At 48.3% G+C, this 26,161-nt stretch overlaps 1 protein-coding gene across 1 annotated transcript in view; it reads left to right on the top strand.

The window, feature by feature from the left end:
- The window catches only part of elp4 (elongator acetyltransferase complex subunit 4), a 74,282-nt gene extending 49,872 nt beyond the window's left edge, over positions 1-24,410 (top strand). The window contains exon 10 of the mRNA XM_056278954.1: positions 23,228-24,410. Coding sequence (XP_056134929.1) covers positions 23,228-23,356 — 129 coding nt within the window. The 3' untranslated portion in view covers positions 23,357-24,410. The remainder of the gene's footprint in view (positions 1-23,227) is intronic.
- The last annotated feature ends 1,751 nt before the right edge of the window (positions 24,411-26,161 follow it).

Here is a 26,161-nt window from a genome sequence, read left to right on the forward strand (position 1 = left end):
AACATTAGGTTCACATGTTTGAACCCGGCCACCATTAACATGTTGTAAAGCGGTTGCTCCGTTGGGCTGTGTTGAAGCCCAGCGGGAAGACTCACCGGATCGGTAAAGCTGGGTACACACTCGATGATTTAAAGGCCAATTATCGCTTCGATTCGGCCTCGACGAGCGATTTTCAAGATGGTGGAGAGTCGGCGTCAGTCTGCGCAAAGTAGGTCAGTTCACCATCGACAGTCGGCGTGTACCGCCATGCAGTATGCGGGCGTACAAATCCCTCACCTCCTGATTGAAACGTTGACCAGTCGGAGCGGTCACAATACTATCAGACATGATTTTTACGAATGAAGTCTGCACAAGTCTGAGCTCGTCGGCGAGCATATACGCTTCTGTGACTGCAGTCGTAACCAGGGGTCGTGAAAGTCTGTTGTTAGATTTGTGACGCCAAGTCTTTTCCCTGTCGGTTAGGACCGTCAAAGCCTCCTAGTGTGTTCCAGATTGGAAATTTCTCAATATTGAAGCGATCGGTTATGTTTTTTGTGTATATAATTCTGAATGATACCCAACCACGTCATCATGGGGGTCTCTGGGACAGTCACCGGTCTAGGCTGTGACAAACCTTACAGGTGAGTGCCATATGTGCGTGAGAGAGAGAGGTGGGGATTCCCATGTGTTTTATTTCCAGCTGAGGGTTTTACTGCTGCACACCAGGAATCCTGACTATGCTGCCGCGCCACGGCATGTCGGGGCTACTCCACCCACTTGTGGCACCAGTCCTGCCCAGTGTGCCCTCTTATCAATTAGCCTTCCATCAGGAAGTCATTCCAATGACCCCGCCCCCCTTTCAGTCCCGATCCATCACCTTCAGTTTGATATCAAGGAAGTGACAGCGTGGAAAAGAGACACATTCCCAGGCGTCGGTGAAGAGGAATCTGCCCCCGGTCAGGTGAAACGGCTGACAAAGGGTGATATGGGTGCGTCCAATGTTTGGGATTCGGGCGTACACTCAAGGTGATTGGTGGACAAGCACATCAGGAGTGATATCGTGATGGCCGCCCCCTGTTTGCAGATCCACCCATCACCTGACAGCCCAGGTGTCGAGGCGGTGCGGGTGGGTTGGGGGTTTAGTCATCATCCTCCCTTGCCTTTGGGTGTGGGAAACATGGCTGAGCTAAGGAACGAGCCATGCCCGAACTGAGAATCGTAACCTGAACACCTTCATTTTCTTCCTTCCTTCACACCTACGTGACTATAAACAAATTCTTGTTTTGGTGGCGATCATACTGCGTCTTATTTATGAAATGTTGCGTCTTACCCTTTTTTATTATGATGTTTGGCTCTGATGTGTCCCATATTTTCTTTTTTCTTTTTTTCAGTCCCAGCACTCTCTTTCTCCATAGGCCATAGTCACAGCCACTTGAGAAGAGAGGTAGGAGGGAAGTGGGGCAGAGAGAGAGAGAATGATAGAGAGAGAGAGAGAATGATAGAGAGAGAGGGAGACTGTTTGTCCCCCAGGTACGACAGAGTCACTCATGCAGAAGGATCCCACATGGAGGTAGGTGGGGGGGCATGAATGAGAGAGAGAGAAGGAAGCTGGACTTCTCTTGGCTTTCTCTCCTGTTTTTTTCTTTTTTCTTTTTTTCCTCCCAGCTCGACCTTCCTTTAACACACGTCTGTCCTCCTTTCTCCTCTGCATACCTTTTTATCCATCTCTCCCATTTGCTTCTATTCCCAACTCACAGTACGGGCGACTCTTTACCATTTCATTTGCGTAAGATGGTCGCCCATTTATAGAGGGGGGGGGGGGCGAGGAGTCAGTCGCTCTGCGGCGCGTTTCTCCTCGCCGTCACATTTCCGTATACCGCCCGCGATATTTGACTCAACTTTCTGACGTTGAAAACCTTTTCGCCCGTGCGTGCCGATTCGTCATCTTCCAGCCCCCCCACCCCCCCCCCCCGGGGTCTGAGAGAGCCCTCCGGGGCCCGCGGACACGCCGCTGCCACTTTCCCCTCCAGCAGTCCGTCTTCCATGCAAATACGCCTCCGCTCTACAATGATCACCGTTTCAGCCTGTGGCAGCTCTATCTCATGGCTGCTTGCATTAAAACAATTAAACTTAAACTTTGCCCCCCCCACCCCACCCCACACCCCCCCCCCCACCCACACACTCACACACACATGCACAACAATCATTTTCGGATGTGTCGGGTGAAATTTAGCAAGAAATGATCATTTTCTGAATCACTTCACTCTCCTTGCCCGGTGTTCGTTTCTTTCTCCTTTCCCCCCCATCTCTTCTTTGAGCGCTTTTAAAAGACTCGGAGCCCCCCTGCATGTTCTCCCTTTCTCTGCGCTCTTTTTCATCATTATCCAACAGGACTTTTCTGTGCGTGCAAATGCTTTCTGAACGGCGTCCTTTCTTCCCTTTCAGCCCGGATGTCATTGTTGCTGCCTGTGGGCTGGGTGTATTTATTTAGGGGTAATTGGTGTGTGGATGAGTGAGGTAATGAGGTGCATCCACACTTGGCTGCTCCCCCTCTCTGAGAGTCTGAGACAGACGTAGCCTAGCTGGGCTCTGGGCTGCGCCGTACCGCACTGCTGTCTCTCCACCGCGCCGGCCAGAATGGCTCTTTCATACCCAGGTGGACAAACACAATCGCTGGGTCTGATACCTCAATGAGGCGTCTGCAACTTGAAGTGGTTTGTGTGTGTGTGTGTGTGTGTGTGTGTGTGTGTGGTTATTTGTCGCGCGGATCGTGTGTTTGTATAAGTGATTTTCCTCGTGTGTTTGTCAGCGCATGTATACCAGGCTGAGTGGGTGTTCAATGGAGCTCAAGGAGGACCTTTGACTTCCCCCTATCCCCTGCCAACCTCCCGACTGCTCCCGATGCCCTGCAGAGTTACCTAATGATTTCACTCGCACCTCCCTTATCTGGCTGGCCCACGGAGCAGCAACCGTCTGATGCTTCAGCCTTTACATGCCATTTGCTGCCTCATATCCTGTAAAATTCAATTGCACAGCTCCCAACTGTAGCCTTAGTAGGGAATCTCTCTCTCTCTCTCTCTCTCTCTCTCTCCCTCTCGTCCCCCCCCCCAATTGCTCATCCACACAGGCCCATGCACACTACATGCAAACATGAACAGATACCGCCATTCTTCTGTGCTGCTAACAAACCTGTTCCACCATCACCGCACTTTTTTTCCATGTTATTTCAGCGATACCTAGCATTTTTAACATTTATCCTTTTTTTTTTCTTTCTTTTTTTTTCTTTGTACTCTAAACTCGTTCATTTCAATTCATCGCACCATGGTGCATTTCTGACTCATTTTGGTATGAGCTTCAGAGGGTTTAGACGAGGAAGCTCGGATGTCTGGGGCGACCCACAGGTGTTCGGCTGGTAATGTTATGCATAGATTGTTTTGTTGTTATCAGCGTAATTGGTGTAGACCTGCCAGCCTTTGATAGACACACAATTACTGTATGTGATGCATAAGTGGACTCATTTCAGGGCAGGATTTTGAGTTGCTAATGGTGCATTATTCAGCTTTTGGTCTGTCCTAAAAAGTACTGGGCCAAATCAAACAAGCCGCTCCGGGGTAATTGAGGCCCACTCCGCACCCCCTGCAGTGAGCAAGGCAGAACTGTAATCCCCTGACAACTCTGACTTGGCCCCAATCTGGCAGGCCGCCCATTTCCCAGCCAAACGCCTACCTCGGCATTAGAGAGAATGAAGAAGCTGATAGTCACATTTGGAATAGCTCCCGATTTTGTTATTCCTTTTAACTCAAGTCCTCTGTGTCTGTTTCTGACTTGTTTTCTTCTTCTTTTCAAAGTTGTAGTCCAGACAACACAGATGGGGGGTAATTGCACGTTACCAAATCTATATACTACCTAATCAGTCCCTTCATGAGTTTTGGATTTCTTGATCAAAGGTCTTTGGCAAAATTAACAACTGCCAGCCCCGCATTTTAAGCTTCTCCCCACTTTACGTGCTCTCTCCATTCTGTCCCGCTCTTTTGTTCTTTTAAAATAGACCTAGATGAAATGGACCTTTTTTATTCCCAATAATCACTTTAATTGGAGTCCCTTGCTATTGACCAGAACGTTGCAACTGTCGGTTGGAGTTGAAGTTATTTGGAAAATCTGCCTCAAAATCCAGTCTCTTGGTTGCAATAATTATAGAAATTTCTACATAAATCTTGCAGGACCAGCATGTAGTCCAGTTTTGTTTCGTTTTTTTGTTATTGTTTTTTTGTTCAATTCTACCATCTGTTCATTTGTTAGATGTATTTTTCCAAGGTAAATGGGAGAAAAAATGTTTGTATTACTCCGGTGGTGGTGACTTTGTGGGCCATCCTCGCCGAGGTTGGGTCTTCTTGCTAACTAAGTCCATATGACAGCAGCTCCTTGCCTGCCCAAGTCTCTTGGTTGCAATAATTATAGAAATATCTACATAAATCTTAGAGGACCTGGGGCGTCCGTGTAACGTTGTGGTCTATTCTGTTGTCTACCAACACGGGGATCGCTGGTTCAAATCCCCATGTTACCTCTGGCTTGGTTGGGCATCCATCCCTACAGACACAGTTGGCTATGTCTGCGGGTAGGAAGCCAGATGTGGGTATGTTTACTGGTCGCTGCACTAGCACCTCCTCTGGTCGGTCAGAGCGCCTATTCAGGGGGGAGGAGGAACTGGGGGGAATAGCGTGATCCTCCCACGTGCTACGTTCCCCTGGCAAAACCCCTCATAGTCAGGTGAGAAGAAGCAGCTGGCGACTCCACATGTATCAGAGGAGGCATGTGGTAGTCTGCAGCCCTCCCCGGATCGGCAGAGGGGGTGGAGCGGCAACCGGGACAGCTCGGAAGAGTGGGGTAACTGGCCAAGTACAATTGGGGGGAAAAAAACGCAGAAAAAAATGAACAGATCTTTGAGGACCTGCATGTAATCCAGTTTTTTTTTTTTTTTTTTTTAGTCAATTCTTCCGTCTGTTCATTTGTTAGATATATGTTTCCAAGGTAAAAGGGAAAAATGTTTGTATTACTCCGGCGGCGACTTTGTGGGCCATCCTCGCCGAGGTTCGGCCTTCTTGCTAGCTAAGTCCCTATGACAGCAGCTCCTTACCTGCAGATATCCCACGCACACATGCAAGCGCACTTCACACTCAACCTTTGTTTTGACACTGATGATCCCTCCGGCTCCGCTGACCTCTGAATCAGTCAAAACGGCTGCCTTTGTGTCCAACACAACCCACCGGGAGCCAGCATGATATTTGGTCTGCTCAAATACCGGGAGCAGACCACCTTAAAGAAGCACACCGGTGTCACCAAGCACCGCACTCATCATTTACTTTGACGAAGACGACTAATTTTCACAGGGAATCACATCCCATAGTGGACACCATCATCTGATAATGGTGCTTGTGATGGAAACGTTGGCGTTAGCGGTACATATTTTCAGCAGACTCTCCCGCTCTCATGAATTATGGTGAGTTCTCTAGAGCTTTGTCTCAAAACTTCATTTTTATAACTTAACTGGTAATTCTGTGCTGTTCACTTAGGGTAAAACATTTTGTACCTTTTCAAAGCAAAGTTGTTTTTTTTTTACAAAAACATTTTTTTAATATATACTATATTTTCAAATAAATGCTTAATTTCATCACTTTAAAACTTTAAACAGTCTTTGCAGTGCCAACTCTATTTGGTGTCATTTGCAAATAGGGCGGCACAATATGCATTTAACACTCCCTGTCTGAATTTTAACTTTAGCATGCATTCACCTCAGGCTGCAGCTCGGTGTTTTAATAATCCTAGTAATGCTTCACAATTAACACTCGGCTAGTGCTGCAGGTCACGTGATGGCTGGTATGTTTCAGGCTAAACGAGAAAACACAAAACAAGGATTCCCACCACCCGTGGTGCTGCTGGGACCTAGAGGTTATGGGGGAAAATGGAAGGTGGTGAATTTTTTGACAGGGCGGCCGAGGTGATGTCTCATTCTCTCTGACATCTTGAACACCCTAAAGGTGGCTTTGCCCACCATCTACCCAGGGTGCACCTCACCTTGCCATAGCTAAATTTACCCAAGCACCTGCCCACAGGGACAGGGGCTGGGCAGGAAAGTTGTGCGTGGGAAGCCACATAGAGGGAGACAGAAGGAAGGCTTTAGAAGACCTGGTTAGCTGTCCGTCCTCGGTCGTATGTATATTTAATTACCTTTTGTCAAAGCCATTGGCACCTAAAGTCAAGCAAAGTCAACTCGGATCATTGATCCGAGTTAGTATCTGACCCTTACAGTTAGCATTTTCGCCCTCCATCCCTGCCTCGTGTTTTCCCGCTGCCTCTCATGTACGCTGCAGCTTGTTAAACGTCACAGTGCAGGGGGTGATTGAGTCCGGTTTGGTTTTTGCAGACTGCAGTAAGGAGTTCAGTAGGTTAGTAGAGCAAAATATCTCGTCCCCTAGCGTTTTCCTGTCACAGCTTTCCTCCGTCTCGCTGTGAAAGATACGAGCCCCAGTTTCAGTGCCACAAATGAGCACAGTATAAATGAATGCTACCACAGAACAGCTCTGTCCCACACTGGAGTGGCCCTTGTTGTGCCCACCTGGCCAAATGTGGCACCTGATCATTTTGCCCTCCAAAATGTTGAACACTCACCATATTAGAATTAAAGAGCAGATAGTGTTCAATTTTGATGCAGTGCAATTATCTTTTGCTTTTGGGGGGGTTCTCCCCAATTGTATCCGGCCAATTACCCCACTCTTCCGAGCTGTCCTGGTCGCTGCTGCACCCCCTCTGCCGATCCGGGGAGGGCTACAGACTACCACATGCCTCCTCCGATACACGTGGAGTCGCCAGCCGCTTCTTTTCCCCTGACAGTGAGGATCACACTATTCCCCCCAGTTCCCCCTTCCCCCTGAACAAGCGCCCCGACTGACCAGAGGAGGCGCTAGTGCAGCGACCAGGACACATACCCACATCTGGCTTCCCACCCGCAGACACGGCCAATTGTGTCTGTAGGGATGCCCGACCAAGCCGGAGATAACACGGGGATTCGAACCGGCGATCCCCGTGTTGGTAGGCTACGGAATAGACCGCCACGCCACCCGGACGCCCAGTGCGATTATCTTTTAGCTGTGTTTTTGAAGTCGCCTGTTTATGACGAGGTACACAAGAAAGAGTAGTAGTGATGCAAGTCTCGGCGAGCTGTTCACGTGTTTGAAAATCAAATGGTTTTCACACCAGCGATACTTGATTTCACCGCGGCGCTGCCACGTCTGTGTCGCTGGCTCTCCATTTCAGCCTTGAGCAACCATGCTATCAGCAAACTAAGCACCAAATGTTCCCACGTGTCTCATCTTATTTGACATGGGAAATAAATGGCTGTTATCTATAAAAGTTCCTAAGCAACCAATCGTCTTTTATTGCCCCAGTTATTATATTGGACCAGCTGTTTAAGTTTAGTGGCCAGATTGGGTTGATAATGAGTCGTTACTATTTCACTTCAGCTAATCTGTTGCATTTCTGTGGTTGGGCAAAGTTTCAAGATTTGCCTTGTAAAACTGTAGATTTTAGCTTTTTTTTTTTGTTGTAAACTCTCTCAAGAGCTGCGTACATTGAAGCTCTCGAGACGGACAGTTGAACAGAGGGGTAACAATTCTAGATGCTCCTGAGTAGCAGAGTTCAGGCTGTTTTCCTGCGGCTTGATGGGGAGTGAATGGCCTGAGCGGCTCTAGGCTAGTCTATGTGTGGCCCGGCTGGTCCAAGTCAGCAGTAATGACTGGCTTTGGCCGGCATGCCTGTTAGTGTGAATGGGGTTACTCTGGGCAACACCTTTTCAGCTGGGTCCTATGAAGTCCCCAGTATGGTGGTCTTTGTCCGCACAAGGGCTGTCCTCTCAGCAAAAAAAAAAGCTCCTTTCTTGCGGGGACTATCAACTGGTGATGGATTATACCCTCCCCCTGCATACATCTGGGTAGTCCAACAGACACGGACGCATGTATACACACGCACACACAGGCAACACACACAATATAGTGTTGCAGACATGCTGTCGCATTTTTACATGATTATGTCCTAAACAACTAATATGTGCCCGTAAAATCAAAAAACACGCCTCGTTTTGATATACTTGAAATGAGACAACGTCACACGCTGAGAAACCTTCAACCTTCTGTCCCCTTCACATCACTTTGACCTGAGTGTGTGAACGGTCTTCATGGTTATTCTCTTCTGTTGCTTCCCCCCCCCCCTTTTGACCCCTATGTAAACCGCCTCTATCCCCTGCCCCTTGCCCCTCTTTTGCCCTCTGTTGGATATCAGGGCGACTTCATCATTGGGACAATCATGCTTCATCCAAAGGGCGCTGAGTTTAAGCCTATGAGTCAGCAAGTATCCGCCTCTGGCAAAGTGTCTTTGAGCAAGTCATTAATTACCGTGTAGTATCGTGGCTGCTGTTTTGTGACTGACGTTTCAGTCTGCGCAAGCAGAAAGACAGTTCCCTTAAGGAGATAAATAAAATATCAGGATTAAATCATCATCATGATTTCTAAATCCTCATTGTCTGACAGAGATCGCTCCCTCATCGCGTCACCATGGTCCTGCTCATCTTTCACTAGTTATGTTTCATCCAAATGTCAAATAAATTACAACTGAATGATTAAATTGTGCAAAATAGGGCGTCCGGGTAGCGTAGCGGTCTACAGAGGTGTAAAAACCAGGTCCAGAAAGTAAAAGTCCAAACCATGTATTTGCTCCACTCATGCCCTACACCAGCAGATTCTAGTCAACACCACTCCTCAACTAGGTAGGGAAAACTAGTTAATGAAATCAGCTGGTTTAGTAACATGGTTGGAGGAAATACACGGTTTGGACATTTACTTTCTGGACCTGGTTTTTACACCTCTGACGGTCTATTCCGTTGCCTACCAACACGGAGATCGCTGGTTCAAATCCCCATGCTGCCTCCGGCTTGGTCGGGAGTCCCTACAGACACAATTGGCCGTGACTGCGGGTGAGAAGCCGGATGTGGGTATGTGTCCTGGTCACTGCACTGCACTGGGGGGAATAGCGTGATCCTCCCACATGCTACGCCCCCCCTGGCAAAGCTCCTCACTGTCAGGTGAAAAGAAGCGGCTGCCGACTCCACATGTATCGGAGGAGACGTGGTAGTCTGCAGCCCTCCCTGGCTCGGCAGAGGGGGTGGAGCAGCGACTGGGACGGCTCGGAAAATAGGGGAATTGACCGGATACAATTGGAGAGAAAATGGGAGGTCCCAAAAAAAGGGGGGGGTCCAAAAAAAAAAGTGGTAACACTTTCTATGAAGTTTGCATCTATAATGCCCCATAAGCATCTATAATGCCCTATAAGCATCTATTGCATCTATAACACACATACTTTCCTATAATATGTATTACAATGACTAACGGCTGTGGCTGAAGACTGAAATAGCACTGAAGTCTCATTATGCACCTCTACAAAACTTCAGCAAAACAAGTTGGCTATGATGCATTATGACATTTGACAGATAAAAAGGCTAATGATGACATATTTATAATGAATACATCCGTTTTAAATGGACATAATGTATCATAAAGATGGTTATGAGGTGTTGTGAGGGTGTATACATGGTTATAATGACTCTTACAATGACTTATAGCTACACTTATGGGGCGTTATAAATGCTTATAGGGCGTCATAGATGCAAGCTTCATAGAAAGTGTTACCAAAGAAAAAAAAAATGTTGTGCAAAATAAATCATGTTCATTGAGGTGCATTTCCATCAGATCTGCAAAAAAAACATGTCCATACTTTGACACCCATGACGAAGAGAAAGATGGACCAGTTAAGATGAAACAGTTGATCATGTGAATAAATTCTATTTGCATTTCATTTTATATTCAGCAAATGCATTTCCATTGCAGTTTATCCCATTTCTTTGTCAAATAAAGTTTATCCACATCAAGCGAGCAGAAGCTTTTATGTAAATTAGGGAGGATTTTATTCAATATTTGCTGTTTCCATCGTGTGTTTTCGAGGTGGCATCTTACAACGCTCTCTAAGCTCACACCCCACCATATTAAAACAGCACAGAACAAGTAAATCCCCAGCAGTCAGTGGAAAGGGAGACTCACAAGCATGTTCTGCCAACTTCAGCGCTAACATGACCACATAACACAGCATGGATACGTAATGCTGAAAATCATGACCATTTTCCTTTATCTCTCTATATAAAAACAGTGGAAACCACTTATAGGGATCATGGTTGTAGCAATCAACCACTTGTATGATCAGAAGTCAGTCATTCCTATGCTGACATCCATCCATTATGCAAGCTGCTTACCTGAATTCAGGTCGCGGGATGCTGGAGCCTATCCCAGCAGTCATTGGGCGGCAGGCGGGGAGAGACCCTGGACAGGCCGCCAGACCATCACAGGGCCGACACACACACTCACACACATTCACACCTAGGGACACTTTAGTACAGCCGATTCACTGACCTACATGTCTTTGGACTGTGGGAGGAAACTGGAGCTCCCAGAGGAAACCCACGCAGACACGGAGAGAACATGCAAACTCCACACAGGATGAGCCAGAACGACCCCCACGGTTGGACTACCCCGGGGTTTGAACTCAGGACCTTCTTGCTGTGAGGCGACCGCGCTAACTACTGCGCTACCATGCCGCCACCCTATGCTAGCACTGTTTAGATAATCTGGTCACTGCTTAAAGTGATCCTTTTTGGGTCTTTCATACATGGAGAATTTAAAACAAAATTATTTTAAAACCAGGATAATTAACGTTAAAGCTAATTCTAAATTTTTTTCCACTTACTCGCATAATGCTAAAGGATGCCACCTCCGCTCAGAAACTCTAAAATCAACAGGCAGCCAAAAGTGACAGGCTTACTTTGGTTTTCAAGCCTCTACCTACTGTTGGAAATGTACTCTCAGCAATACTGAGTCATATATGGCCTCATGGTGACTATTTTACATTCCTGTCTGAAGCATTTGAAGAAGCTAATATTCAGTTACAGCACGATAGCTGGTTGTTGGTTGGCAACTGTCTGTTATTCAATTAAACCAAGAAAAATAGACAAGTCATTGTTTTCATTATGTTATATTTATTTAATGAGTGCATATGTGTCAATTAGATGGTCATCTGGAATAAAACACCGAGTGGTCATGTTGTCCTGGGTGGATGTGATCACTGGTCAGCACTGTTGCCTCACAGCAAGAAGGTCCTGGGTTCGAACCCCAGGCCGTCCCAGGTCCTTTCTGTGTGGAGTTCGCATGTTCTCGCCATGTCTGTGTGGGTTTCCTCTGGGTTCTCCGGTTTCCTCCCACCATCGAAAAGACATACATGTTAGTGTTAATACTCCTGTCTGTGCCCTTGAGCAAGGCAATGGAAAGAAGAACTGGAGTTGGTCCCCGGATGCTGCAGCTGCCCGCTGCTCCCTTACGATAGGATGGGTTAAATGCAGAGAACACATTTGTTGTGATCTAGAATGACAAAATGAAGTGGCTTTCTTCTTTCTAATACTGAGCAGTTATCTGTGTCTCTCTGCAACTGCCAAAACTGTGCAGAAGTTTGACCTCCAGTGATGTCACTGGGGGACGGTCCATGAATATGAAAACGGCAACCCTTACTTCTGGGTTTTGCACTGCCTTCATGAGCTACACCGTGTAAGAAAATGCAGATAACAATTCAGCATGCAGCTGTTGACGTGAATGCCACCGAATGCCCTTTAAAGATGGTGAGTCACCGACTGTCCGCCCGTAACACCGCTGATGGACCCTCATCCGCACTATTTTGGCATTGTTTCAGAGACAGTTACCTTGAGAGATTGATGCCAGCAGATAAAGAAGAAGTTGAGTCTGTGCTTGCTTTCTCCGTTATCTGCTGATACCAATCCTTCAAGGTAAAACACAAAACTGTCCTCAAAAAGGTGGTCAATGTTGCCGTCCGGGTAGCATAGCGGTCTATTCTGTTGCCTACCAACACGGGGATCACCGGTTCGAATCCCCGTGTTACCTCCGGCTTCGTCAGGCATCCCTTCAGACACAATTGGCCATGTCTGCGGGTGGGAAGCTGGATGTGGGTATGTGTCCTGGTCGCTGCACTGGCGCCTCCTGTGGTCGGTCGGGGACGCCTGTTCAGGGGGAAGGGGGAACAGGGGGGGAATAGCGTGATCCTCCCACGCGCTACGTCCCCCTGGTGAAACTCCTCACTGTCAGGTGAAAGGAAGCAGCTGGCGACTCCACATGTATGGGAGGAAGCATGTGGTAGTCTGCAGCCCTCCCCGGATTGGCAGAGGGGGTGGAGCAGCGACCGGGACGGCTCGGAAGAGGGGGGTAATTGGCCAGATACAATAAGCGAGAAATGGGGGGAGGGGGCAAAAAAAGAGGAAGGGGTGGTTAATGTCTGCAGCAAAATAACTGGCGCTGCACAGAAGTCTGTGCAGGATCTTTACAACACACAGTTACATAAGAAGGGCAGAATCCATCATGTCTGAGTGTTCCCATCCTTTACATCAACAGTTTCAGTTTCTGTCATCTGGTACCCTCCCTAGTCCTCCACTAGCTAAAACCAACAGATACAAACACTCCTTTGTACCCGCTGACATCCCCCCCCCAAAACTCTATGTGTGCTAAATGTATGCGTCCCACTGCTGCATAACCAATTGCCCCACTGGGGACAAATAAGGTTATTGACTGATTGATTGATCGCTAATGGAGAGTCATCCGTACTACATACTGTTGAAAATCATGATCGTTTCCCTCTGCGAATAGCAGATAAAATAATTTTGTCATCCTGCTATGCCGTCGTTGTCGTTCTCCACGGCTCTTTTCTTTTCCGTTTCGTCCTGGTCAGTAGCTAGTCAAGTGGCACGGTGGCAGATTATGTCTGTTTACGAATGATGCCCCCCCCCGCCATCACTCCCAAAGGGTCAGCCTCTTACCCGGGCTGACACAGTAACCCCTACACGACCTTTCGCTTTGCCAAATGTTATGCCTGTAAACAACCCCCCCCCCATCAGAGGGGGGAAGAGGGCGCACAGAGAAATGGTTTTGTAGGAGGACGGGTGGGGTTTTTATTTAGGGGGTCCAAGTCGTACTAGTCAGCTTTGCAAGCTCGTGTTGTAAATACCTCTGTAACACAGGCAATTGACAGTTATTAGTGTGTGTGTGCGTGTCTGTGTGTGTGTGTGTGTCTGTTTGTCTGTATATGTGCATTTGTAGTGTGAGTGCAAGAGAGAAAAAAGGTGAATAATACATAATGAAATATTCTTGGTAATACGCCGGCTTTTATTCATGGCTGCTGATGCTCTGAGAGAGGGAGAGGAGGTTCGCTGGCGGCTCTTGAGGCACATCGCCCGAGGAAAGTCATGTGATTTCTCCTCCTCTGCGCTTCCATCATGATGCATTGTGTCCGCTTTTATCAAAAGCGTAAATCCAACGGAGGATCCCAAACTTTATTCCCAGGGCGTCCGGGTGGCGTGGCGGTCTATTCTGTTGCCTACCAACACGGGGATCGCCGGTTCGAATCCCTGTGTCACCTCCGGCTTGGTCGGGCATCCCTATAGACGCAATTGGCCGTGTCTGCGGGTGGGAAGCCGGATGTGGGTATGTGTCCTGGTCGCTGCACTAGCGCCTCCTGTGGTCGGTCGGGGCGCCTGTTCGGGGAGGGAGGGGGAACTGGCGAAACTCCTCACTGTCAGGGGAAAAGAAGCGGCTGGCGACTCCACGTGTATCGGAGGAGGCATGTGGTGGTCTGCAGCCCTCCCTGGATCGACAGGGGGGGGCAAAAAAAAACAACTTTATTTTTGTCTTGCTTATGGCAAGTGGAGTTGTATAGCAAGACGTAGTGCTCACTGGTGGCCAGCTGAATATTTCTAAGAAGGTGCAGACGAGGTTAAGAGAGATTTCTTCCATCTGAGCATGATTGTTGTTGTAGGGCATCTACGTTGCAGTGGAAAATGTGCTCTTACCAGAAGTGTCAGGGGTGTTTTAACCCTGAGACTATCATACCAGAGTCATGGTTTGAGGGGTAAAAATGTGTGTTTTAGGCACGGAGGGCGCAAGAGGTCCCCCAGATATACTGTCATAACCCATGCAGCCGTGCTCTTTGCTATGGGCCTATCGGTAGTGAAGGCAGCACTTACACATGTTTGTACTCTATGCCCTCTACCCCGCTCCCTCTCTCTCCAGGCGCCACGTCTCTCTGGGGGGAGACCAGCACTCTCTGGCTGTGCCCAAGTCCATAACACCAACTAAAAAAAACCCCGCCCCCATGCCAGTCTTTCCTCCCCACACCCACCGGGGTCAACGCGCCCTCGCCCCCTCACCCGGCAATGCCCACAGTCCAAACCAGCACTGCCCTCCAAAGAGAAATAAAACCGAACTGAAAAGAGACAAAATGGCCCGGCGCTGACTTTCCTGTCAAGGCATTTGACAGGCCTGGGCAGACCCCCCCCCCCGACCCCCCCAGAGGAGGGTTCAGCTGAAGATGTGGACGGTGATAGCAAGCCGAGCTATCGCGTTTAAGCGCAGTTACACTTTTAAGCCTTCTGTCCGTCCCTCCGGTTATCCGGCAGCACGGCGGAGAGCGCTGATTCCTACGTGTGCCGTGCTAAGCAACGCGACCGAGTCCATCAAATGCCGGTTTACATCATTCTTTGGAGCGTGAATCGGTCGGTACGCCGCACGCTTAAAACATTCCAGTTATACATTCGCGCCCTGCAGAAATATTGCCGGCTAATCAATTTTCTGTTTGGACACGCTCCGTTTTAATGAAAATCAGTGAAATAATACTCCGTTCCCGTTCTTGCAGCATTTGGGAATATAATTGCGAGCAGAATGCTTACTCATCCCTCTCCTGCCCGCCTCCTCTGTCAGATGCATTAGCCGTGAAGCAGAAGAGATATGGAGCCTGTGTCTGTGTGTACGTCTGTCTGGGTCCACCTGACTGACTGTTTGTACGCCTGCCTCTGAGATTATCCTGGGTCAGATGGCAGGTGACTTAGGGAGCAGGTGACCATCACCCAATTACCGAGAAGAAATATGAGATGAGCTCCAGATTTGCCTATTAGCCTACTTTTTGCCTTTCTTCCTTCCTTTTTTCCTTTCTCGTGATTTCACGCACACAATCTTTCACTTCCTTGCCACACTTGCCAGTAGCAAAGAACCAAAGAAGACGATATCGAGACCAAATGAAGATGAAGGGTGCACATGGTGGTGTAGACACCATTTACATAATAGGTTTCTACCTGACACTCTCACCCGGACCGACTCACAACAAGTTCAGCGGCTAAGTAAGCCGAAATTCCTACATCACCAAAATTATAGATAAGCAGTAAGCAACAAATGCCCAGTTGGCGCCGGCGAATATTCCCGTGACCCTGGAATAGAGATGAAAGAGAAATGGTGGAAAAGAAATAAAATGAGACTTAGTCCAAAAAAAAAATGTATTTCTACTTTCCTTTTCAGGAATTGCTAAAGAACAGGGGGGATGAAAAGCCTCCCGGTCGGCAGGTTGGTCTTGGGGCAAGGCGAGGGATCGGGTTGCCCTCTCTTTGTGAACACAAAAGAAGAGGAAGGTAGAGCTTCTTGTCAAGCTTTGTTAGGTGCAGGTGGGCTAGAATTACCAAAGTGATGGGATTTGCGCTGGGCTGTTTCTGCATTTTCTCTTCACGGGGTAGCGGAAGTGTTCTCCGAAATTGCCGTCGTGAATGCGATGTTAGTGTTTTCTCCTCAGAATGGAAAAGAACATCGCCTCATTATGTGGGTTTTGGTTCGCCGAAGTGAGCACTTGTTCCTTTGGGTTCGGAAAATGATTTCCCACACAATGCAGTGTAACTTTATAGGTGTGAAGGATTATGGTATTGGGTGGTAATTCGGCTTGATTTTTAGCGCCCGCGTAGAGCAGCAGGCCTGGGAAATTTCTGCCGGTTTCAGCCGGCGAAGGCTCTCGTGCAAGTTTGACCCTTGTGCGGCGGCAGAATTGAAAATGAAAATGGAGGACATTTGGACTGGTCAAATGGACAAACATCAGTGTACAGTGGCTGCACGGGAGGGAAAATGAATTGGCAGAAGGCATAACCTTTGTCCATGGGGTAACCCCTAACTCCGTCCATAGGGTTACTGGTCGTGTCAGGAAGGGCATCCGATGTAAAATTTTGCCAAATCGTTATGCGGATTGACAAGACCATACTGGATCGGTCGAGGCTTCATACCGGATCGGTCGGGGCCCGGGTTAACGACGGCCGCCATTGGGCCTGTGCCCTCACAAGGTACTGATGGAAGCTATAACATCCACTGTGGTGACCCCTGAGAAACAGGGAACAACCCGAAAGAAGAAGAAGAAGAAGAAGAAGAAGAAGAAGAAGAAGAAGAAGAAGAAGAAGGCATAACCTTTGTGTGTAAATACTGCACAAATGGCACCAAGATCCATCCGTTCTACAGTGAAGCTTAACAACAGTTTAATGCGTTGTTTGGCATCAGCTGAATTACTGAAGATTGCCTATTCATGCACCGCAGCACATCGTGGAATTGCTTTGTTGTCATCTCTCTTACGTCGCAACGATCTCATTCTACTGATGCCATGTTTTGTTTCTCTCATTTAACCGACTTAATGGAGTTTATAAGCTGACAAAATTATGACCCTGATTGGGTTAAGTAGGTGTTTATGGTAAATATCATGTCACTTGCCTGAGCGTGCTCCAACATTGCCTAATCTGATTGGAACAGCCCGACCAATCGTCATGTGTTCCAACAGGGTGTTGGGTTTCCCAGCGTCCTAAGCTGTACAGTGACACAGGCCTTTTGAAAGTGTGGCTAAAACTCTATGGAAGAAATGACTCGTTAAATTAGCACTTAATACTCCGGTCATTAGCAAGCCGTTACCACCGGTGGAATGCCTTTGAAGGGGCTGCTTTGTGTGAGTGGATTCCCTTTAAGCTCCAGTTAGGAAAATTAGCCTGTTTGGATCATGAAAATTATGCTCTCACATGAAGTTGTAGCACAATTCAACAAAAGCACTTCAAATCCTCAACTCGGCCGCCCCTTAACTGACCCCTGCCTCCCATCCTCCGCTGACACGATCTACGTACATGCAACCTCTGCTGTACGAGGGGATTGCGGGTGACCCGTTACAGCCAGCATCAGGTACCTTTGGGTTTTGGGAAGTAAGCTGAAGGGGGGGGGGGGGGTTCTATTGTAGGGTGATCTTAGTAACCCTCTTACGCAAAGCTAGTCTGTGGGCTGGCCTTCGGGGCTCATTTCAAGTGCTAAGCACTCGTTTGGGGCTTTGTCACCCCTCACCCTGTTTGCCTGCAAAGCCCCAGCCCCTCCGGCTGTGGAGCAGAGCTGTACCACAGACCCTTTAGCTCCGCCTGCCACCAGAGAGGAAACACTGACATCACAGCTACCACACACACACACACACACACACACACACACACACACACACACACACACAGCTCCCTAGTTCTCATACATGACACATGTACAGACTCACACTAACATTGCAGCACATACAGCCCCCCCCCCCATACACACACACACACACACACACCACAGCCAATGGTCTTTCTTCCCGCCTTCCACTCCCACCCCTCATCCACCCGCCTATTTTTTCTTCCTCTTTGACCACAAGGTTGCCAGGCAGCAAACAAAGACTTCACCCACACATCCATCCCAGCATGCCTATGAGGGTATTCCGGATGTCCTTGTTTACATCATGGAGTGCGCAGGTCGTAGTAGAGCAGACTCGGACCATGTCCGTCTCGGTCTTGAACCGACCTCCCTTCGTCTGATGTCGGCGCATATGATGCTTATGGCCCCGTTCTCGGTCTGTCACCGTTTCATGTACCGTAGTGCACTGCAAACACCGCCACCAACTGCGTCTGTTATTTTGGGCGTAGATTTCCTCCTTGCATGAGACCTGCTGATGCCGATGTTTGGGTGTCGCTTCAGTTTTGTTTAGCCAGAACTTTCCACCTGTTAACATGAAGTGGGACTGAAAGTGGAAAGAGAAAGTCAAGACTTTAAATCACTGCCTCCCATCATAGGAGAACTGCCTCACTGGAAATCCATGGACAGGCGCTGGCGGTGCTGCCGAGCCGTCTTTTGCCTCTGTGTGCCGAGCCTATCGACTGGTTTTGTCTGCTCCACCACCCCCACCCCCCAACTTTGATGTTGCCATTGATTGTTCTGGTCTGCCCCTGAACTCAAAGGTTAGGGGAGCTGGGCTGCACTTCTGGATTGGTTTGACCTTCGCTATGCACATGCTCAGTGGGCTCCCCGAGCCGAGAGCCAAGCAGACATGGGGTAGGCAGGCCGGTGGGTGCGTGACAGCCAGACAACGGTGTGATGTCTTTTTTTTTCTTTCACTCGCCCAGTGAGAACGATGTATATGTGATTGATTTTCCTCCTACCCTCTCTCTACCGCGTTTCCGCTGCAGTGCACTTAGCAGGCCTGAGTCCAGGCTTGATCAATGCATTGTTTTTCTTTTTCAATCACACTCGAATGAACTGTAGACACGAAAGGTTACGCAGGTGAGCTCTGGCAAGGGTGGAGGCAGAGCTTCTGGATGCCTCCTCAAGGCCAACATGTGAGTTTGCATGGGTATTAACAGTGTGTGGGTGGGGTTGTCTGCACCTGGGTGTGCATGTGTGTGCGTGTGTGTTTCAGAGAGAAAAACTTGGGTGAAGAAGGACATCTCTAGGGGAGAATGACTTGTATGAGACGAGAACTTCATCCTTTTCGTTATGTACTATGTGTGCACAACTTCTTTTTGGCAATACTTTTATGAGACTTGTTTTTAATCTGCTTAAATACACAAACAGTCACAAAAATACACTTGTTGCAAGTGTAGGCTAACCAAAGTTTTGAAAGTGCCGGGCGTCCAGGTAGCGTAGGGGTCTCTTCCCTTGCGTACTGACATGGGGCTCGCCGGCGAATCCTCCGGCTTAGTCGGGCATCCCTACAGACCCCATGTCTGCGGGTGGGGAGCCGGATGTGGGTCTGTGTCCTGCTCGCTGCACTAGTGCCTCCTCTGGTCAGTTGGGGCCCCTGTTCGGGAGGGAAGGGAGATCTCGGGGGAATAGCGTGATCTTTCCACGCGCTACGTCCTCCTGGCGAAACTCCTCACGGTCAGGTGAAAAGAAGCGGCTGGCGACTCCACATGTATCGGAGGAGGCACGTGGTAGTCTGCAGCCCTCCCCGGATCGGCAGGGGGGCGGAGCAGTGACCGGGACGGCTCGGAAGAGTGGGGTAATCGGCTGGATACAATTGGGGGAAAAGATCCTCAAAAAAAGAAAGTGCCAAGTGCTTCCCGTAGTTGGTTTGAGTTGGCTGGCGGTGAATTTCTACTTCAGAAAGCTTGTTCTGTCATCCCACAGAAATCCCACTGGGGTTGAGCATGTTGACCAGACAGACCACCGCATTAAGCTGAACCTGTTGTCATGTTTTTTTGGAAGCATTCTTGGGCAGTCTTAGCCGCGTAGCAATGGGTCATGATATCCTGACTAAAAACTCCCATTTCCAGGAGCACCGCTTTACTCTGCTGCCATGAAGGGATGCGCCTGACAGGAAACCATGTTTTCGTAATGTGATCAAGTGATATCCTCTAGCATTCAGACATTGCTCCATTTTAATCTAAGGGCCCATTTTGTGCCATGAAAAAACACCCAATAAACCATCCCGTGATGCAGATACACCACAGGATGAATGCAAGGTGATTGTCTCCACACCCTAGTCCTCGCATCAGCCCCGAAAAAGCAGGAACCAGAATTCATCAGACCAGGCAATACTTTTTTTCTAATCCTCCAGTGTCCAGTGTTTTCATTCCTTTGCCCACTGCAACACCAGCTGCTTGTTTTTTGCTGAAAGAACTCTGTAAGGCTGTCGGCTGCCATATCCCATTCATGTCAAATTGCGATGAGTTGGGTGTTCTTTTATAGGGCTTTTCACCGCTAATGTTGTGCTGTTCTCTCACTTGACTAACTATAGACCGTCTGTTGCTCCACACAATTCACGTCAGCCTCATTTGACCTCTTTTGTCAATGAACTGTTCTCAACCACTGGCCTGGTGTTGGCCGGTGGACCTATTCAGATCGACATCGGTGCTTAAGCCTGTGCACCCAGCACCTACTACCATACTCCAAAGTCCTTACAACCTTTTGCCTGTTTTCCCTCTTGTTCACAACCCATGTCTTGGCTATTTCAAGTCTTCCTTAAAAAAATTTCATTAGCATCCCTGGCTCCCTTCATCAACACTGAAGTGGAGAGCTGTCACCTGGATTCACCTGGTGAGTCCATATAAACAGAAGAGCCAGCATCCCTCTTGTTTTGTGCACCCAGTGTACATTGATGAGCCAAAATATTATGATCACCTGCCTTATATGCTCTTGGTCCTCTGTTTGCCACCAAAACAGTGCTGACCTGCCAAGGCATAGACTCTCCCAAGACCCCTGAAGGTGTCCTGTGGTATCTGGCACCAAAACATTAGCAGCAAATCATTCAAGTCCTGTAAGTTGTGAGGTGGAGCCACTGTGGATCAGACTTGTCAGTCCAGCACATCCCACAGATGCTCAATCAGATTGAGAGCTGGAGAATTTGGAGGCCAGGGCAACAACACCTTGAACAATGTGTGCAGTGTGGCAGGGCGCATTATCCTGCTGAAAGAAGCCGTTGCCGTCAGGGAATACCATTGCCATGAAGGAGTGTACCCAGTCTACAACGATGTTTAGGTAGGATGCATGTGTCAAATTGACATCCACATGAATGGCCGAACCAAGGGTTTCCCAGCAGAACATTGTCCAGAGCCTCACACTTCCTCCGCTAGCTTGTCGTCTTCCCTGAGTGCATCCTAGTGCCATCACTTCCCCAGGTAAACGGTGCACACGTACAAGGCCATCCACGTGATCTAAAAGAAAACGGGGTTCATCGGACCAGGTGACCTTCTTCCACTGCTCCAAGGTCCAGTTCCGCCACTTGCGTGCCCATTGTAGGCACTTTCGACGGTGGACAGGGGTCATTGAGGGAACTCTAACCGATCTGCGGATATGCAGCCCCATACACAGCAGAGTGCAATGCACTATGTGTGTTGTGACACATTCCTCCCATAACAACCATCATTAAAATTTACTGTGACTTGTGCCACAGTAGACCTTCTGTCAGTTCAGACCAGACGGGCTCACCTTCATTGCCCTCGCGTGTTGATGAGTCTTGGGTACCCAAAACCCTGTCAACGGTTTGTGGTTTGTCCCCCCTCGGACCACTTTTGGTAGGTACTCACCACGGCTGAACAGGAGCACCTGACAATCCTTGTCGTTTCAGAGATGCTCTGACCCAGTCGTCTGGCCATTTCTCCTGCATCCAACACGTTGACTATGAGAACTGATGGTTTGCTTGCCATCTAATATACCCAGACCTTGACATGTGCCTTCATTTGGAGATCAACGTTATACGGTTCACATGTGGGTGGTCATAATGTTTTGGCTCGTCGGTGCTCATCAAGGCTTCACCTGCCCCTAGATTATCCTTAAGGCTGCATGACAGCCATTCCTCTTGTTACCTGTGCTTGCCTGACAAATGGTCTCCTGACACACACAAAAGAGACGTGTTCAGCAGGCAAGATGAGACCACTTGGGCATGACGGGCCTCTGACCTGTGAATTGCAGTAGCTGGAGCATGAGGGCTGGTATCGCACAGGAAGACTGCTGACGCGAAAACATTGCCCGGTTTAAAATCACAGATATTTTGACCTCATGAAAACAATCTGCTACTAAAGTAGGAAGCAGTCTTTGTCTTCCCTGGAGGGGTACTGGGTGTTGTACAGTCCCTCTGAATTATCTCTTTGACGCTGTTAATACAAACACCTAGTCATTAGGAGGGAGATAAGTATCTCTGGGAGTGGAAGGAGCTCTCCTAAAGCTACATGGCTGGAGGGAGTGAGGATGGGGTGGGCCTGGAAGCTTCAGAGAGCTGGGGTGGGGCAGGGTTGAGGGTTTGGACCGTTTGGTTTCAGATGTCATGGCAGATTCTTTCACGGGCAAATTACAGGGTTTACCTTCCTCGTGTATCGTGGACGCCTGTATTCTTGTTTATTCCCTCAATAGACACTTCGCCAACGTGCCCCTCTACCCCATTGTAAGGCCCACACTTAACGCCGGACCTATTTCACCTCCTCTCCTGCTCTCGGCACCTCTTCAGTGCTTTGTTCGCCGAGTGCCATTGGCTTCCCCCCCTCGTATTCGTCGGAGAGAGCGGTGTCGCCCCTCTAAAATGTTTTACTGGTTAGCGTGCGAGCATCAAGGGGTTTTACATGAGTGGTCTACATGAGTGGTCCTCATTAACCTCCCCGTGTCTTTGTGTTGCGAGTTGGCACAGAGCTGATCCACAGATAAGCTTTGCGAGGAAGCAGGCCGCGCTGCTTAAACGCTTTGCTCTAATTGATTCGGGTGCTAGCTACCCGCAGAAAGATCGGCATCCGAGATGCTCTTTCAATTTATTCAAATGCCAGCGCTGGCACACGCACATTCGTATCCATATTTGCATGCCACATGTGCACAAAAACATATTTACCGCTTCCTTCTTCTTCCAACAATGGACTCGCATATAACAACACTTCTCTCAGACCCCACGGACACCATCTCAAAACAATCCTCACCCTCCATCCCTGCACACATCATCGCATTTCTTTTGAGCCGGAATAGACTTCAAGCTCTCTGAGGCGTTTAGCAGCACACCGGCAGGTTCGCTACACACCGCCAAAGTTGAAGGGAACGCCGAAGCATTTAATGCAATTTGAACTCAATATGGCACTCTGCTAAAAAAAAAACACCACTTATGTCTACCATCAAGGCTGATATACTTGTTTTTCCAATACTGGCAGATTTAAGACTTGTCTCATCCTCTTTCTTTGTTTCTCTCTCTCTCGCACTGTCTCTCATTTCGTTCCTGTACTCTTGCTTGTTCCCTCGCTCTCTCTCTCTCTCTCTCTCTCTCTCTCTCTCTCTCTTGCTCTCTCTCCCTCCCCTCTCTCTCTCTCTCTCTCTCTCTCTTGCTCTCTCTCCCTCCCCCCTCTTGCTCTCTCTCTCTTTCTCTATCTCTCTTCCCCCCTTTCTCTCTCTCTTGCTCTCTCTCTCTCTTGCTTTCTCTCTCTCTCTCTCTCCCTCTCTCTCTCTCTCTCTCTCTCTCTCTCTCTCTCGCTCTCTCTCGCTCATCTTTGTAGAGACTACATTTGCCTCCGGACCTGTCAGAGACTGTGAGTCGTGTGAGCAGGGGGGAGCTGGCAGGAGCAGCCATGGTGGGTTCAGCCTGTGGCGCCGGTACTTCCGGCAACAAACACCTGGACTTCTAGAGCTCCCACACAGTCGCCAGGGGCAACCAACACCTGGAACTCTGTACCGATGTCCTCTTTACCGCGGTGACCAGGTTGCTCCCTCACCCACATAATGTCAACTGTAATAACCCGGCCAGCCGTTTCCACCTGACAACTCGCCCAGCCGTGGGTGAAGATCTAAACGCCCACAGTGCCTCACCTCATAACGGGCATGTTTAATCAAACAGCTTCAAGTCCATTTCCACCAGTATGAATCTACACTACATTATATGTTTTCTTTTGAACTCCGCAAAATCGACATAAGTCCTTCTCCTCGTAGCTGCGGTGAATATGTCAGACGTTCTCAGAGTGGATTCGTATGAAAAATTCTCACGATGTTTGACATATGAATGGCAAGGTTACGACTATTTAATCCCATCAAAGTCTTATATGGAAAATGGCTATGTAATTGTTTGGGTTTTTGGCGGGCCTATAAAACATCTTTATAACTAATGTTAACCTCTCTGTATCTTTATTTTTTAATGGACTATCACTCTCACGCTTGGGGCCCATCCCTCACACTGAATTTGAGTGATTTAACCAAATATTCTTCATGACAATTGCAGAAACCGTTGCTATTATTATTTTTAATAATAATAATAATAATGTTAGCCACCCTGGGTGAAAATGGCCATTTTGGCTGGATAGGTCAATTCTGAGTGATTACAGTACTGTGCATTTAGTATTTAGTATTTTTTTTTATTATTATTTTTTACATTTTTATACCTGCTGCACCGTCAGCTTTGGCACGGCACTTCCTAAGACAGTTACCTGATAATCTGCAGCCATTGTTTGATGCACTTTGTCATTTTGTTGTAACAGAGGCCTATATGCAAAAATTAGGTAAAAAGAAACTGACCTTGTCTTCATGAATATTTCATCAAAATGAATGGAAGTTAGCAGCTATTTGGTTATTATAAGGAGCAAAACAGGAGAATTCACAAAGATGTGCTCCGTCGTCAAGAAAAGGTTTTAACAAAATGTGCTATTTGAAATGATAATTCATCCAATAAATATCAAAATTAATAAAAGTACCAAATGAAAAAGTTATCTTATTTGTGGCTCTTTTAACCACACAGTTTCATTATGATTGGATGGGGGGGGGGGTCCACTTCACTTGGGGTGTCTTGGATGGAGGGGGGGGTCCACTTCACCTGGGGTGTCTTGGCTGAAGTTTAGTTACCAGATGTGGATGTTGCTGCATGTTTAGTTTGTCTCTGCCTCTCAGACCCACCTCTACAAAGCAAGCTTGAACGGTGGGGAAACCCTGTGTGGAAGGAACCACTCGGCTCTGGCCTGCCTCGCTGGTCTCGGGTTCGAGAAGGGATGTTTCCATCCGACACCCCCCCCCCCCTTAAGACCGTGCAAACAGTGAGGGAAGTCTGCCCGCGATGAGCTGCCGAGCTGAGCAGGAATGTGGGCAGAGGGTAGGAGAGCTGGATTTGGGTGCAGGCTTCACACCTCATCAGGCATGTTTGCTGGATGAGCTGCTTTGCCATGACAAGCCCAAAAGAACAAATTAGGTCAAACGGTGACACAGGGAAATACAGAAAAATACTACACGAGGAGTCGGATGCTTTGTTTTTGTTTTCCTTATCCTGCCGTTGATGTGGATGTGCATGTGTTTGTAGGAACTGGCACTGTGGGTAACCGTCTGCAGAGCACGTGTGGCGGAGGCTTGCCGCACGGCCCGGCCGGCTCATGCATGGTCGGAGTCGTCTTATTTGCGGTCTTTGTCGGCGAGGAGAGAGAGCGTACCCTGGTCAGTTTTTACAGGTGAAAAAAAAAAAAAAAAGAAAACTCGTGTTGCTGAAATAAAAACAGTTATCCAAAAGGTACTGTTGTTATGGAGCTGACAGATTCAGATCATTCTCAGCGGGCGGATTAAAACCAAGCCGACCGATTTCAACATGTGTTTGTGTTTCTACTTACGTGTCTGTTTCTAGAGAGGATCTGATCTGACTCCAGGGAAAGTTGTAATGATAAAGTAAACAATCAGGTCTGTCGTGCTTTATATAATGCCATGCTAATACTATTTGCCTGCCTGTAGAGTAAGGTTTGAGACAGTTTCCCTCAGAACAGGAGTCAGATTTTCTTTTTTCTTTTTTTTCCAGAAAATGTCTCTTCTGGGATGGTATTTTGGGCGTGAATATTGGCCCTCTCGTGAGATATTTACATGCAGGACGGTGCTGTGAGACGGTCGTCAGTCATGTGGACATGATGGCCAAGCAGGTAGAGGCCTCCGGTGTTCACTGCACCGAGCCGAAACGATCTAATGAGTTCAGAAAATCATGTCACCTTACTTATATGCAGACCAGGGAACGACAACACTCATTATATAACAATATCACGACAACCGAAAACCCAGATGCTGTCTCGTCTCAGCACGAAATCGACGTCGATATATTGCCCAGCTCTGTTTATCGGTGCTGTAGGTTATTTGAGAGTTTGATTGCACCACATAGTCCAGGCCACAGACGTTTAGAGGCCACGTAAATGTTTTTTTTCTTCTGCCCTTTTTCTCCCCAATTGTACTTGGCCAATTACCCCCCTCTTCCGAGCCGTCCCGGTCGCTGCTCCACCGCCTCTGCCGATCCGGGGAGGGCTGCACACTACCACATGCCTCCTCTGTTACATGTGGAGTCGCCAGCCGCTTCTTTTCACCTGACGGTGAGGGGTTTCACCAGGGGGGACGTAGCACATGGGAGGATCATGCTATTCCCCCCCTGTTCCCCCGAATAGGCGCCCTGACTGACCAGAGGAGGCGCTAGTGCAGCGACCAGG

This window comes from Lampris incognitus, chromosome 4, assembly GCF_029633865.1.
Source record: "Lampris incognitus isolate fLamInc1 chromosome 4, fLamInc1.hap2, whole genome shotgun sequence".
Lineage (NCBI taxonomy): Eukaryota > Metazoa > Chordata > Actinopteri > Lampriformes > Lampridae > Lampris > Lampris incognitus.